The 17,288-nt window shown below is 42.4% G+C and overlaps 1 protein-coding gene across 1 annotated transcript in view; it reads left to right on the forward strand.

The window, feature by feature from the left end:
* The first annotated feature begins 1,718 nt into the window (after window positions 1-1,718).
* The window catches only part of LOC139300656 (protein shisa-6), a 58,118-nt gene continuing 42,548 nt past the window's right edge, over window positions 1,719-17,288 (forward strand). Inside the window, exons 1-4 of the mRNA XM_070923812.1 lie at window positions 1,719-2,275; window positions 6,696-6,853; window positions 12,396-12,491; window positions 12,896-12,964. Coding sequence (XP_070779913.1) covers window positions 1,719-2,275; window positions 6,696-6,853; window positions 12,396-12,491; window positions 12,896-12,964 — 880 coding nt within the window. The remainder of the gene's footprint in view (window positions 2,276-6,695; window positions 6,854-12,395; window positions 12,492-12,895; window positions 12,965-17,288) is intronic.

Below are 17,288 nucleotides of genomic sequence, written 5' to 3' on the forward strand. Positions count from 1 at the left end.
GAATGAGGACAGCGGAGTTCAGAGCAATGACAGCAAAGTATTTGAAAGTCAATTTGATGTCGTTTCCTTTCGCTGTCAAATCACCTGTCTGGGATGTTTTACTGTGGTAATTTTCACCATCTGGTACAACCGGATTTTACCAGACTGAAACACGTTTGTGAATACGATTAAAACTCCATCAAAATGAAAAAACTTTTGCTTTATTAATACTCTTAACTGTCTTCCACTGCCGGTGTTTGTCCTTGTGATGCCTTTGTGGAGATGGACTGTTGCATCCTGGAAGGCACTGATGAATTAATTGATCTTTAATGAATAGAAAAATGATGTTGATGTTGAAACAAGACGAGGTGTTTAATGTGCTTCTCAAAGAAACTCAGCAGGGTCTAAGAATAAAGTTTGAACCTTCAGATAAAAGTTCCTGAGATTAGAACATCTGAGAATAAATTAATTCATAATATTAATAATAGTCAAAGTCAAATTTCCTCTTTACATCCATCCAGTAATATTTCTATATCCAGTTAATTCTAAAATAAACCAGCTCGGGCGTGTTTTCACATTTGCCTGAACACACACACACACACACGCACACACACGCACCCTGCAACACTGGACGTGATTGGTGACTTGTGAGTGGATGCAGCTTGTGTGTGCACTGGTGCGTGAATGTTCACCAACAGCAGCGCCTCGCCTCTTACACACTCTTTCTAATACACTTATCTTTTTTCCACCTCTGCGACTTATCGAGTGAAGCCTGGAGGCATATGACCAAAGAGGGGAGTGGATTGGGGGTGGGGGGGCGATTGATAATTAACTGAGGTACCTGAATCGGTGACGTGGGTGAAGGTTTGGGGTGACGAGGGAGAGAGAGAGAGAGAGAGAGAGAGAGAGGGAGAGAGAGAGGTGGAGGGAGGCGGGCCGGAGAGGAGAGAGAGGTCTTGCCTCTTGTCTTGCTGAGGCTCTTTGATTCAGTGGCAGTGGCTGAGACAACCCGGTTACCGGCCACCGTTAACCCGGTAAGTCCTCTTCATCTTCTCCTCTTAATTTTTCTTCTTCTTCGTCTTCTATCTCTCACCAGAAAAAAAAAAAAAAAACGTGCTCCGTTTCCGCTCAGGAAGTCGGATAATAAAGTTTATGCGTAAAATAAAAGCGAAAGGAGGCGAAGTTCTTTAAGAAATCTCTGTGAGTCGATCTGCTTTCTTGTTGAATAACTCGATGTTATGTTTGAAGTGAATTCAGAATGACTTTCTGCTGCTGAGACGTGTGAACCTGGGCGCTGTCCGCGGTGCTGGAAGCGTCCAGTCATCGATCCCTTCTTCTTCCTTTAAACTCATTGATAAAGTTTCTCGTGGGCTGAGTCATGTTTGACGGTCTAAATGCCTCTGTACACGCCTCTCTCCTCCACAGTCACTGCTCATGGTACAGAGGAGCCACATCTCCCCGGAGGACTTCGCGTCTGTATCGCGTCGCTGCAGCTCAAATCCAAAAGCGAAGTTTCATGAGAACGCAGGCTCTTTACTGGACGGCAGAAGATGCGTTGTGTGTGTGATGAGCGCGAAATCAGTCAGTCAAAGTCCGTCAGTGAAAGCTTGGCACGTGAAGGAGTACCTGCGATGAAGAAACCCGCAAGAAGCTCCACTCGGTAAGAAGTGGAAGACATTCACAGACAGATAAGACAGCAGAGAGTGGAGGCCAAAGAACAAACACCAGCGCGTCCTCAAATGATGGGGATAAAGCACCTTCTGCTTCTTTTGATTTACTTAGACCCGCTGAATGTCCTGTGCGCCGCCAACCCCAATAAAAAGAACAAAACCCCGCCGAGGAGGAACCCAAAGGTGAAGGAGGTCAACGGCAGCACCACTGCGGTCCCGTTGGCCGCCGTCCCGGGGAGGATCACCCAGGTCCAGGCTCCCTCGGTCCAGCACGACACCTGCCTGGGCTACTACGACGTGAGCGGGCAGTACGACAAAGAGTTCTCCTGCAACAACACCGACCACCGCTTCTGCTGCGGCAGCTGCTTCCTGCGCTTCTGCTGCGCGGACCGGGGGAAGCGGCTGGAGCAGAAGAGCTGCACCAACTACAACACGCCCGACTGGATCAAAACCCAGCCCCCTTCACCGGCGCCAACAGGTGACACGTACGACCCGGCGCTGGACCAGACCAACACCACGGTGTACATCACCTGCGGGGTCGTAGCGCTCATCATCGCCATTGGGATTTCTGCTAAAGTTGCTTATGATAAAGCCACCAAGCCCCCTCAGGAAATGAACGTGCACAGGTAAGATTGTCCTTCTAATAACAACTTTTCATAGACGAGGAGCTTTGAAAGAGCTGAAAAACGGTATAAAATGTGACAGAGCACATGATTTCACACCATAAAGGTATGAAAGTCTTAAGGATTTGGGGGGGGGGGCTATACCCACCCATATAGTCCCCAGTTTGCCCATAGACTGCTATAAAGTGTAGAAAAAGACCTCACACTGTCACATAACTCCTTAATATGGAAATCTGTCCTGCTGACTCAGGTGACTTATAGTAGCCGAAATAACTTACAGCCTCAATATCACGAGTTCGAACCATCTAATGACCTTTAACAAATGCCCCCCCCCCCGAGCCTCCCTGTCAAAAATGTCAAGATTGTATACCTTTCCACGGTACACTTCCCATCCTGTGTCAATCCCAGGAGAGCGGGGAGGGGGGTGGTATTTTGTGTCCGTTCAACCCCAGAGGGACAAAGTAAATGCCACTGAAAGCCATTAAGAGTGATAACGCTCATCCTTGTTGGGAGTGGTCTCTTCTACAACGGCAATATTTTGAAGTCCTCGAGGCGTCGATGGTGGTCACTGAATTGCTCGATGAGCGTGAAAGCATTAAAACACATCCTGCGGCCATTTCAGTCTCGAGCTGAACAAATGGCTGTATAGTGATGTTGGGAACGGACGCCATCATCGACAAATGATTTCTTAATGTTGGCAAATGTTTTTTTTTGTGCCTTTCTTCCATAGAAGTTATCTGCACTTGTGTTCTGAGAGTCACGAAGCATCTCCTCTGTTCATCTTTACCTGGTGACATAAGCAAACCCCACAACTGTCAAAAGATTGTGATTCGAAATGGTGCCAAATTCTAATTGGTGCACAGAAGCTCGTGACATCACCTTTTCCCAAATGAGCTCCACCCACTTGAAACCGGTGAGAGGAGCACAGCGTTTGTTCAGGTCCTTTAAAAGGTGGATGAATCCTGTAACTAGAGCTGAATGATTAGATAGGAATTAATTCATTGACAGAAAATGTATCTGCAAATATTTTGATAATAGATTGACATTTTTCAACCAAATACTCAAAACATTTGGTGGTTCTAGCTTCTCATATATGAGGAGCTGTCCCTTGTCTTTCATTAAACTGAATGCCTTTGGGCTTTTGGACTGCTGACCAGGCAAAGAGGGCAATTTATAGATGTCAGCTTGTGCTGCAGGAGTCTGGTCTATAAGATGTAATAAAACAGTGAACATGCCCACAACAAACGATTAATCTATAATGAAAATAATCGTTAGTTGCAGCTCTACCTGTAACTCCTCTTGGCGTAAAGTTAAGGTTATTGTATTGTGTGGAAAAGACTGAGGCAAGGTATGATTTTGGTTTTTACCATTATTTTATTAATTTGTGAAGGATTGAGACATTTTGCGGGTTTCCTTCGGGGTCAGGGTCCAAGTTTTCATCCTGCTCAGTTGGGTTTCCTCCCACAGTTCAAAGACATGTAGGGCAGGTGGAGAGGAAAGTCTTTTAAGTGATGCATCCTGGTATGCTGTCCCTCCCCTCTGGTGCAGGGATCAAAAATGTATAAAAGGATAAATGGTGTAAGTAAAATTGCATGTTTTCCACCCACTGGTAAAGAAAGATCATAGCCACTTTGTCATCAAGTTACTTGAGTCACCTGCCATTAAAAGAGTCCATGTTGGACAGAGCAGAGGAGGACATGTTGCATTGACTTAAACATATGAAGATAATTGAGGATTGTTATGCCTTGGTCATTAAACTTTGGTGCCAGCTGCTTTGAAAATGTCAAGGGAGATTACTCAGCTTTCTTGCTCAGAGAAACGCAAGTGACATGTTCTTGATAAAAAAAAAAAATGTCCAATCTCGAGCCCTGACAACAACACAATGAGCTCTTTCAGTGGATCAGTTAAAGATTAAATTTAAGCTCCAGTGATCGCCGTAAGTGTCTTTTCAAAAGTTGGCATAGTCAGCTTTTAATATCCATATGGACTCTTGAGACTATGATACAGTATTTTATTTGAAACAACAGACACAAAAGGAACAACAAAGCTCATGATGCAGCACTTTCTCCATCTCTGCTCTGAGAAATGAAGAGATGGTTGAGTTTATGTCTTCTTACTGCTCTTCTATCCTAGCCATGGGGCGTACTTTCAAGTGGATCTGCTTAATGCCGCCACTTCAATATGAGCGGAGACCATGGGAGTTTAGAGAGAGGTCGATTAAATGAGGAGGCAAGGCTTGCTGGGTGCTCAATAGTACTTTCTTTCAGTTTTATGATTTGTTTATTTTCACCGACCATTTGGCACATAGAGCTGTCGTAATGATGTCTGCTGGAATAGACCTCAGAAGCTGGCAGCAGACATTCATGTTGACAGCCGTGACCAAACAGCAGTAGTGGAACATGGGATTAGCTTTATATTTGGCAAGGGTCTGCTCCTAAAAAGTGGGAGCTTCTCTGTTAATTTCCGGTGCTTCTCTAATGTAATTTAGACTCCTACCTCTGCGACTGAGGGAGGACTGTGAGCAGAATACTGAGCTGTTGGCAGACCTTTGCTGTTTGGTCGGTGACCTTCACCGAAACACAAGAAATGTCGAGTGAGAGCTAAAGCCAGTGATTTGAACAGGCTGTATTGATCACCTTCTGCAGAGCAAACCGAGATGCAATTTATGCGGGCTAGGTGGTGAGAATAATCCTTTGTTCTCCGATTGCAGTTAAAAGGCAAGAATGGGCAAAAACAGCAGCAGAATAACTGAGAGTTAAATGTTAAAAGGGACTGAAAAAGTTTGTATAGGAAGTCTGCTCTTAGAATTTAGAACCGATATTATCTCAGAAACACTGGCAAATATGTGGGACAATAAAAAACAACAGATTGCAGTACAGATATACCAAAGATATGTCCCAGGTCATCATCTTCATTACGTAGTTTCACCATGAGTTTTAGTTTTGTTCTAGAAAGCTTTGGATACACAGACAACACTTGTTATAGGCTCAATTCATTTCTGGTTTTTGTCTTTTTGGTTGACAAGATAAAAAAAATATGGAATATCACCAACTTACTGTTTAAGGGTAACTGTCATGTTCATACCTCTCAACAGAACCTTATGTCGTAATAGCAGACTCCTGTTCCTTTAAATCAGCTACATTTTGGCGTTCCCCAAGGATCCATTCTCGGCCCATTGCAGTTTTCAGTTTACATGCTTCTCCTCAGCCGTTTTATACAGAACCCTCTTTGGAAGTCAGAAATACGAAATACGCTCATGACAAGATGATGATGATATTGATCAGGGCTTTGCAATTAGAAACTCCAGACTGAACCTACTGATATCAGACAGGCAACATCTTCAACTTATTTTAAATTGCTTCTGAAGCTTTTGTCTATATTCAATACGTTTAATTTTTCTTTCATTTTTGTGTTTTATGATTTTTACTTGTAGTTGAGTTTTAGTTTTTAGTTCTTTTAATGGTAAAGCAGTTTATGATTTTTTAAGAAAAGTTCTTTAAAAATAAAGTTCATTATTTCATTACAAGCTTTTTTTTTCAACTGAAAAAAATGTCCATATCTTCATCAAAAAGGTCTTAGGATACATAGTGTAATACGTAGAATTGGCCGATATAGTGTTAACAGATGTTTTAAGCTCTCAAACATCGATATGGGTATCAACCCCAAACATATAGTATAGATCGGTCACAGCATTTCTGACAAAACGCTCCTGCTGTAACTTGAAAACAATCAAAAGTCTAAAAGTTAGTCTGTCTTGTTAAAACACGTTAAACGTCCTGTTCCTGCAAACTACTGTAACTCCTGCTGCACACGACATAGCAGCCAACTGGGACAATGCAAAATCAGGTCGCCTCTGTCTGCGAAAAAGAAACGGCAAAAGTGTGCTCATCCTGGAAGGGAAATGCTATTAATATACTATATATCTCCCAAAGTCACAGAGTTATGGGAAAGTGGACTGCGTGGTTGCTTTAGGTTGACATTGACACACTTAAATTGCCCTTTCATTTCCTTTAAGAAAACGCAGAGCCGGCACTCTGTCTCACAGACTGACTCTGTGCTTCCAAAAGTTGGAAATGGTGTTGGTGAAATATCGCTTTTTTATTTTGTGGCTTCAAAGAAGCGACACTGACTTAACTCTTAATAAATGGGCCTTGAGCTCGAGTCCAGCACACATAATAGGACTCGTCTGCACCTTGTGTACTGTGCTATTGAAAATCTAACTCCCTTGTGACTCTGGGTGTAATTAGGATTTCCTCTCCGCCTTGCCCCAAACCTCTATGATTCAAATTGGAGCTGTAGCTAAATAAATTAGGAAGACCTTTAGGGGCATGGCGAGGAGGGGAAAAAAAATAAAATGTTGGTAATTAGGAAAAAGAAACATTTCAGTTTAAACATTTCTTACACTTGTGTGATTTCCTTTCAGAGCCCTGGCAGACATTCTGAGGCAACAAGGACCAGTTCCAATATCTCAGTATGAACATGAAAACATTGCAGCGATGGACGGGTCGCCCAAAGACGAGACGCCGGTCAGAACCTCGAAGAATCACTACACACCCGTTCACACCAAGGCATCAAACCACGGTAGGTGGCGCTTTTATGCTTTATGCATGTTTGAACGCTAAATTACTTGTCTTATGTGCTTTCACTGCATTTCACTTTCATTACACTGCACGTCCATTTAAAAAATCCAACTTTATGTTATGTTTACTATGATGGTGTAAAGCTTAAGTGTTGTAAAGAAAAACCCCCTTCGCTTTCCTAAATCTGCCACAACATCCTTTGATTGACATCCACTGAAATAGATGGACGGGCTGTGAATCTTAAGCTTCTCCCCTCAATCTTTCTTAGGAGGAAACATATAGGGAAACACACTATATAGTGGCTGAGTTCTCGTCTCCCTCGCGCTGCAGTCCCATAAGCCTACTCAGCATTGGCTCAAAATTGAGATGCAAATTATCATCTTCTGCGTGAGACGCAAGCTTTTTGTCCAGAGATAATTCTGTCGTGCCACGCTGTTCCTCCTACTTTTATCCGGTCGGTCTCCAGATCCCTGCTCCAGGGATCAGCTCGTTTGCTAAGTGCCCCAGTATGGTGTCCCAGATTCAACAGTGTTATGTTTCACTCTCGTGTCACCCTGCCTCCACCCTTCTCTCCACCACCTCCACCACCCAACATGGAGGGAATGTGTCAGAGGAGAGCTGATACAGACTGTTTTAAACTGCGGGATGAGAGCTGCTTTTCTCACTTTTCTGCAGCAGAATGACGATTTAAAAGGTGGAATTAGTACAAATGTAACCGCCCAGGAAGCTACTTTTGCCTAAATTCTTGTTCTGCCAAAAAAAAAAGTAGATTAGGACACGCATAGTCTCCAATCCGGATGGTCTTAAATTACCTTCTCTTTGTCTCATGTCTGCAGTTTTAAATGTTCACCGGTTTCATGTAAATTATGTCCCATTTTCTACTCTCTATTTCAAAACATCAACTGAAAGCTGGGAGGAAATTTTGAGATTTTGGGGTGCAACTGGATGTTAGAATCAAATCAGTAAGTGTATCTTACAAATTACAATCCACAATAGATTCATCAGTTCTTTTTTTATTATCCATTATCCATCATTTTTAATATAGTAGTAATTCGGCCTACAATATACAGTATTCATCGGATTCAAGACAGTTCAGAAAGTCCGGGGATCCAGGAAGTTCATTAAACAAAAGAAGGACTAGAAGAGAAATAAAAGCCACGAGGGCTGAACAGACAGAGAACATAGTTCCACCAAGACTGGATTATCAACCTGGCAAAATAGGCAACTGCCCCGGAACCTCAAACCTTCATGAGTGCTCCAAGTTCCCTGCATGGTAGTAAACTGGTGGTAATTTAATTTATAACAAATTTGTTTGATACTCCTACATGCACCACTAAAGCACATTATGAACTAAAACAATAGGAACCTTATGAGAGACAACACCTGTGTTATTACTTGTTGCTAAGGCCCAAGTATCATCTTGTAGGCCAGAGGGGCTGGAAACAGCTACCCAACAACAAAATCCAACAACAAAAATGAGCTCGATTTACCTTGTCCAAAAAGTGATGTGTACACAAATAGCTTCCATAAAGGCCACAACACTGTGAAAACAAATATTATTTTTGATTTCTTTGACCGGTGTCAGAGCTGGGATGTGTCTGCATGATTTGTGTATTTCTTTTTAACTTGCTTACCTTTCTGAAGCGCTGTAGCATTCGCGTCAGCAGCAGCAAAACATCTGAACCGTGAACACATCTCTGAAAAGTACAGTATGAGGTTTGACAACACTGAACAAATTCAAACTTATTACAGTACATGGCCTTTTAGATATTAGTAAAGAGAACGTTTAAAAGGAGTGGAGAATTTGAAAAGCTAATAAAAGGTTTGGCCTGGTGCTAATTGCTGTGCACATTGTTTAAAACTTGTAGGCCACGCTGCCTGTTTGTAAGTGCAGACATGGAGCAAAGATGATTCCTCTGTGTGATTCACAAAGCCACACATTGTTATTTTGTTCATTATATGATAACGCCCACAGAAAAGATGTCTTAAGTGTCCAACCTGTGTCATATCAGCCTCCTATTGTGTGCTGGGTGAACAGTACTAGGACGTCACATTGCAGGGCTGAATGCTTTTGAACGGAGAGGAGGGTGGAGGGTGTCCAAGCAGGGATGGAGGCACTCCAGGGAAGACGTGACTCAGATTTCATGACAAATTTATGACAACAGTGATGTGAATTTAAAAAAAGAAAAAGAAGAAATGCTCAAAGCTCATTATATTAATAATACAACTTCTGGATGTTTTATATCTTTAGCTCAAGCTGCTCCCCTTAGTTGATTTCAGTGTTACTATACTTCTACTACGGTATGTGGGTCCGTGACTGCATGTGTGTCCCCTGTGGTTTCAGGTGCACATGTGTCAATAATCAGGTAGCCATTTTGTTTGTATCAATGGTGTGCTTCCATTCGGACAAACATGAGCTTTAGACCATGAGAGTGAATTTTGAAAAGGGGTTTAAACTTGGTTTATAGGCTTACAGTTATAATACGATTTAGGTTAAGGGAGTAAAAGAGTTTCCAATAAGGTTTTTGTCATTTTCACAATTGTTTCAGCCTCCCTTTCAAAGAATTACTTTAGAAGGATACAATATGCAGATGACGTCTCTGTTTTTATGTAAGTTCAGTTGAATAAATAAATAGCATACAATTTGGACTTTTAATGTCTACTTTTGTGTTCATATGCAATTTTATTTCAAGGGCCTTCCTTTTCTACATCTAAACTAGTTAGTTGCCTGCCTAGTACTGAGAAAAATACACAAGAAATGAAGGTTAATTCAAGGTTTCAAGCTTTGCCCTTGAGGTCTTATATTTGAAAATAAAGCGTGTTTTCAATTGATAATGCATGTTCACATCCCTTTATGAAAGGGGCAGTTTGTCTATTTGGCAACAGTGGTTGTCTATTTCTTACAATTTGTCCTACAATAGACCTCATGATATTTCTCACCGAGGTCAAGGATAAGTGGTTGGGAGGAGAAAATGGTCCATTTCAGGTTGATAAGATGGCCCTCATGAAGGCAGCCAGCAGCTACAGTAATTCTTTGGTCTGAAACCATCTCCTGGGTCACAGCAGCAGATCAGAGTTAATGTCTGGAGAGAACAAAGGAAGATTTGAATAGATTTTTGTGGGACACTGATGTAGCAGAGCATAAAATATACTGGTGCCATCAGAAGCCACACTCGATTGATGGTATCCTATACAGTTTGATTATTCCCTCTTTTTATCCTCCTTTTTATATTCTCTATAAGCAATAAAAACTGCACTTAAAATAAGAATTAAAATTAAGCCAACAAGAGCAACATCATGCCATTTCTACCAAAAAGGAAAGTATTAGTGCGAGAGTGGGGAAAACAATAAAAAGGGGCTGATGGCGTGCAGCAATGGTTGATTTCTGGATCTCAAAACATCAGCAGTATATGATGTGAACTCATCTCACTCGATGTTCCAGAGGAGATATTATACCTTGATGTGATGCTGATGAAGTGTGTCTTGAGGTGTGGATAGTACTTCTCCAGAGCGGTCCTAGAGTGAGCATTATCACTTCAATTTCCCTGAGTTCTGTTCTGTTCTCTCTCGTTTTCTGCCCTTAAAGTTTCAGTGTTGCTGTGAAAATAGGCGACAAATGTCCTCCTCACTTTGCAGGCAGAGAGTGGAATCATCTCTGTAGGACACTCACAGCAACTGGGTTCATTTTGAGTTTTAAAACGCTGCAGAAGTTCAGACATGAGACCAACTTTGAAATGATATTTTCGAAGGCTGACGTCACGTTTTTGATGATAATGAGGAGATTTGAGTTTTTATGTCTGAAATAAAACACTTCGCCCTTCATTCACGGATGTATGATGAAAACCTTTAATAGTGTGGTTATTCTCTAAAAGACAGGTTACATCTTTTTTCGTTACGCAGTGTAGATAAGGCAATTCTGAGGAACATTTCCGGAGATAATAAGGGGCTATAGGTTTGTGCTGCCACATGGGAGCAATTTATATCACAGTCAGCATCTCCAGCTACCTGATTTCAGCTCCACGGTGCCGTCCTTGGAGCATGCAGAGGTTATGAATCATCAGCATTTCACCCTGGGAGACGTAACATAGATATACTCCACTGTATCATCTACATAGATACAGCACTGCGCTGTTAAATGTGCGTCAGTTTGTAGTCATCCTCTGGGTTTGATATACAGAAACAAACAAGCTTTGTTGCTGCGGCTTTGACTGCCAAACTTTCGGTGTGATGAAGACCAGGCCTAATGGTCCCAGGTGTTTCTTCTCATTATGATAATCTGAAATGCTGTTCGATCTGGGCTTCCAGAGGCCCAAAGGTCTGAATGATGTTATTGACTTTGAAGTGGTTCCTTTGAGAAAGAGGCATTTAACTGTTCACTAGTTAATGTAGAGAGGGAGTAACAGAGAGACAGAGAGCCAGGAGGAAGGGAGGAGAGGTTTTATAAACCAGCTCTCCAGATTTGGGGTTTTTTTTGTTCTTTTTCCTCTTTTCTTCGACACTACATCCTTTAGTGATTGACAGGACCACTGAATGTTGTCAGCTGCTAGCAGACACCTTGTCTTGCTCCTTTGTGTTCAGGCTGCACTCTCAATTACAGCACTGGTTCTGAGCAGAGTTAACAGCGCGATGGTACAAATTGAATTAGGATGTGATGTTTTAACACAGGGGAAATCCAAAAGGGTGTATACCCGAGGTGTGCTGGCATCCTCAAAGAAGGGAGCTTAAAACCATCCAGAGTAACAAACCCCTCATCACCCCTCGTCATCTGTGGCTACTTCTTTATAAAATGGCTGGGGAACTGAGTGCAGATACTCCTCCGTGTTAAAGTTCAGTCACACCAGCGTTTAAAACGGTGAATTAATTTGGAGTTCAACTCTGCACCATTGACTGACAGCAGCCTTCGAGGGAACGCAGATTATCGAGCAGCAAGCGAGTGGCTCCGACTTGTGATTAAAGAGAACACGTTTTCAAATGCAGTTTTCATCTTTTGTAATGTTGATTTAACCAGGAGAGTTTTTTTGGCGATCCAACTGTTAGTCACGCAATATTGTCTGTGGGGAAAATGAATGACTCCCTGAAAGAGCCCCTCTCACTTATTAGCAACTGTATTAGCTGTGCTGCGTCCTCTGTTCAAGTATAAACCACTCCACTAAAGAGACATGGTGTTCAGACAGCTGTGAGACAGTAGTAGACGGTACATGCGTCTCTTGGATAGACTGTGAACTTATTGTCCCATTAGCAACTGACAGTTTACATAAAAGCTAGTTAAAAGAGCTGCTTTTCCATCTTCATCATTTACTGAATAAAATGATCCCAGGGGGGAGTAAACGACCCAGAATCTCAGAGGCTGTTACTGACCAGTGCTAACATGTTCCCAGCGTGTTGCTAGCGTGTTAGCTGCTGGCTCGTTCACTACATCACAAGTCTAGAACCACCTGTTCCACAAGGAGACCAATGAATTTCGGTGTGCAACTTTCTGGTGCGACCACACCTTTTGGCAAAGACACAATAACATACTTTTATTCATTTTTTTGTCTCACCAGGACACTACGGGAAAGAAAACCTGCGCGGCGGAGGCCAAGACATGCACAACTTCATCTCCTCTGGGTTCGTGACACTCGGACGTGGCCACTTGAAAGGTAAAGTCCCTCCTCATTATCTGATTATCACTTCACAGCACCCTGAAAACCACGTTCAGAATAATAATCAAGCTACTGTGTCATGCTGTCATTCTTCTTCTGCCAAAGAAAATAATGTGACTGTGACTTTTGTTTCAGCTCAGTGGAAGTTGGACTTTGCAAGATGTCACTTCAAGCCATTATGTATTGTAAAGTCCACACACACATTTATTATCTATGATTAAATCCACACTTCCAATGACAAAGTAACACTTCCGCACTTGGGAGGCAGCCAGTGTGAGTGCAGAATGGCACAGTAGTAGATTTCCCCCGTTATTGTCTTCCTTTGGAGTTTTAATAAGTCAGACGCAGCGTTGGAGTGAGGATGAGCTGTAAACAAGAGGCCTGTTGTTGTGTTTTTACAGCGCAGCACTCCATAGACGAATCGGGGCAGATGTCCTGGCAGGGCGACCTGGACATCCCCATCTCCTACGGTACGTTCTCCGAATGTTCTGTTTCCTCCCCGAGAAAAAGCAGCACAACCTGCTTTCTGCTGGCTCCTGATAAGAAAAGTCGGACCGGCCGAGTGCCCTTGGCCGATTATCACAGAGTGCCAGAGTTGTATTTCTTTAAACTGTTTCCACTGGTGGTTGTTTGACAGCAGGTTTGAATGAATGTGATGGCCGTACAGTCAAGGTTTAATTATCTGACTGATCTATGGACGATGAGGGTGAAATTAACATGGCCGCTGTCATTAACAGTGTGAGTCTAGACCGCCGATAAACACATCTTAGGTATCTGCAAGGTAAGTGAAAGTGTTTTCCTCTGATTGAGAGTGATCATCTGACTGAAGCATATTTATTTAAGGTGGTTTTGAGTTTGACGTCGTCTTTTTCCTAAATTTGAGCTTCTTGTTCAGCCGCGGCGTCTTCCCTTCTGTCTGTTGTAGATGTCTTCACTTGGCTCGGAGTTAGAAAGCATTTTATTGAATCTGAATCAGGATTTAACACCTTACTTTTAAAGAGATGCTTGATCCAAATACTGAAGGTCCTGATTCATCCCTCTGTGGGCCTTATTGAACCACAAAAACATGCAATTAAAGCGGAAAAGCCGCAATATTTCTGACTGGTTCTGACTTCCCTCGGGTCTCTTTTTCTTTGTAAATGTGTGTATGTTTCGTGCAGGTTTTCCCCTCAAGTCTATAGACCGCGAGTTTGTTTCTGTACTGTTGCTGCTGTAAGTGATATAAATATCCAGAGACTGCTGTGCCAAATGATGTTTCTCCACAGTAAATTGTTGCGGCAGGAGGTGTATTTTATTGAACTGATGATTGTAACCTTTATTTTAGAGTCTTTGTGATATAGAGAGTGTAGAAGTTTTGCAGTGGAAATGGGTTTGCTAGATCACCAAAGTCTGGAAACACACGCAGCTGCAACTCTCTGTAGCCTCTACAGACATATAGTTACATCTATGTTAGCTTCGAACGCTCAAATACTGTAAGTCAGAACATACGTGTGTTCTCCATTGATTGTTTGCAGGTGAGAGGATCATTAGACTTCTTGGTTAAAATCTGACAAATTCCAGTATTTAGAGATACAGAGTTTCTATTTTCCAATGTGTTGGTAATGAACTGACTGACATTTTGGTGACAGACTGACGCAACCCTTAAACCAAATGACTATTACTGAACATGAGCTGAACATTGAAAATAGAAGCTCTTCTTGAACTTGCTGTAATAATCCCAAGAGTTAAACAAGCTAAATGCACCATTTTGGAGAGGCAGCGAAGAAACCAGTCAACGAAAGTTGAAATGATGTTGTTATTTTTCTCAAACCCACACACACACACACACACACACACACACGCACACACACACACACATTTTGACACAACACCTGGAAGCAAATTCTGAACAGCCGGTTTGAAAACAGCACATGCCACCTTTCACGAACTGTAGGATGAATCACTCTGTTATTTCACTTGGCTGTGGAGAGAAGTAGATTTGTGTAACTTGTGAGGAGCAGCAGTGGTGGAAGAAGTACTCTGATCTTTTACTTTGGTAAAAGTAACAATACCACAGTGTAGAAGTACTCTGTTATCCTGCATTCAAACTCTTACTTGAGAAAAAGTACAGTACAAGTGTTAGCATCAAAATATACTTCAAGTACCAAAAGTAAAAGTACACATTACGCAGAATGTCATAATGGTATATATTATATGACTGGATTATAATTATTGATTATAGTGTATTTGTATCAATTTAATGTTGTAGCTGATTTGAACTACTTTATAAAGTCTTTAATTATACATCAACTTTTATTTGTATTATTAATCTCAAAGTAACTAAATTGATCAGATAAATGTATTTGAGTAAAAAGTACTCTCCATCTGAATTGTAGTGAAGTAGAAGTAGAAAGTCGCATTAAAATGGAAATACTCAAGTAAAGTACAAGTACCTCAACATTGATTGAATAAATGTACTTAGTTACTTTCCACCACTGAGGACTGGATGGGTGTTTAAACAGCTTCAGCCAAGGACTAATATTTTAAAAGGCCACCCTCCCCTGACTGCACCCGTCACCCCCCCGCAGCACCTACCAGGTGACACGCTGCAGCGGCCTGATGGCGCTAGCTGTCACTTCAAAGCGGAGGTCCTGTCAGCCTCCGTCGTGCAAGTCTTAGTTTAACAGCTGGCTGTCGGCAGGCTCTCTAACCCCCCCCCCCCACACACACCTCCTGTCAGGAGGAAGCAGACTGACAGATGTGCTCACCGCTGACTGCATCCTGCCCCCGCTCCAACGCTGCTGCACCAGCACCTCATATCTCATTTCTGTAGGAGATAACATCTACAGCAAACATACAGAACCTGCACAGGTCATCTGATTCACCTGCCGCTGCTGCGAGAGGTGGAAAACACTACGGTACTGCAGTTATGTACTGTTTGAGGTACTTGTACTTTACTTGAGTATTTTCATTTTGAGAAATATTGTACTTTGAGCTACACTTCTCTAAAATCATACAATATTATGTTCTTTACTTCCTTCCCTTTCTTCCTCCTCCTCACATCCTTTCCTTCCTTCCTTCCATCTTTCCTCTCTTCTATCATTGCTTCTCTCCCTCCTTCTTTCGTTGTTTTCTTTCCTCTTTCTGTTGCTTTTCTTCTTCAACTGCTCAGAAACAAACACTGAGATACAACAGCAAAACCAAACAACACTCTTAATATTCGGTACTTTTACAGGTGCGGTTTGGTACAGGAGGACATTTCACTGCTGATGTTTGTTGATTAAACGTTTGACTTCATGACTCCAATTGTAACAGAGTATTTTTATATTGTGGTACATGTACTCACATTAAAGGCTGAAACGTTGAACGCTTTCGACACACAAAACATTTACAATAATTCCTTCAAAATCCACTGTTTTCTTAGACTAACCACGTCTGAGCGGCTCTGACCCGAAACTCAACTGTGCGTGTAACATTTAATTGTTTGCGTGGGAGCGTCGTAGTGAGAGGAACAGTACAAACAGTACAGATTTGAATGTACGTCAGGACTAACAGGCTGCTAAACAAAGCTCCAAGTAATGTAGTCATTAATATTAATGCATTCGTGGTATAACACGAGATGTGTGTGGATCCACACATACGCACAAGCGCTGCTGCTCTACCTGCTCGAGTGTTTGACTCATGTGATAAAGTGGCTGTGAGGCCACTGCCAAGGCTACAAGAGATGGATTTATGTCTGATATCAGTGAGTGTTGGGGGAGGGTGGTGTGTTCACCGGCCCTGTCTGTCCGTCTCTATTCCCTGTGATGGATCGTCTGTAGCGATGCAGCCATTTAACGGCTCTGGACCACGGCGAGTTTGTTCTGATGGAAGGGAAGCGGCTGTCAGACGGTAGATGTTGGAACTGAATGAGAAACCGTACATTGATCAAAAGCAGATGAGTTTGATGTTTGATGATTTGGAAAGAAAAGGAGGATGTAGGACGGTTTTCTCTTCTTTAGGGATACGGCTGCCCATGTTTCTTATTATAGACTTAAACCAACGACGTGTAGTCCAACTCTCAATACTTTCTGACTTCCCTATCTTTGACCCATCGGTTCCTACGAAAGACTTTTGTCGATGCATATGATCTGTGTCCAATCTGCCCAGCCTTTACAAACAGGCGGCAGATCAGAGGATTTGTGGGGATCACATGAAGGTGACCAACAGGTCCAATTAGACGAGTGTCACAACTCTAATACACCAGCGTTTATTTGCAAATGCTTTGTTTATCTTTGATGGGCTTTTATGTGGGACGAACAAAAACTCCACCAATGACCCAATCAAGAGTCTTGGGATGGACACTAAGGCAAGACGACCAAAAGGCATGAAGTCAACACACAAAATCCCAGACTGAGAGGCAGCAAGACCTGCAGCCCCCCCCCCCCCTCTAGAAGCCTCCCTTCTGATGCTGCCATGAGATCTTTAAGCACTTCCTCCCCAGGCCAGGTGCTCCTCATTGAGGAATCAGATGTAGCGCACCTGGGTGGAGCTAAAGAGGGCAGAAGAGCAGCGGGGGAACACATCCAGCCGTAACAGCGCTCACACTGCAGTGTGTGTGTGTGTGTGTGTGTGTGTGTGTGTGTGTGTGTGTGTGTGTGTGTGTGTGTGTCCATTCTTACAATTAAAACTTGTTGTCTAAAACCCCCCAAAAAGGTTTTCACTTTACAATCATATAAAGAAGAGAAAATCAGCGTTTGGATTGGTGTTTTCGTGCTCTTCACATTTTTAAAAACAAACATGTCCGAGGTTAAACGATCCCGTTGTGGGCGTTTA

The sequence above is a fragment of the Enoplosus armatus genome, chromosome 17 (assembly GCF_043641665.1).
Source record: "Enoplosus armatus isolate fEnoArm2 chromosome 17, fEnoArm2.hap1, whole genome shotgun sequence".
Taxonomy (NCBI): domain Eukaryota; kingdom Metazoa; phylum Chordata; class Actinopteri; order Centrarchiformes; family Enoplosidae; genus Enoplosus; species Enoplosus armatus.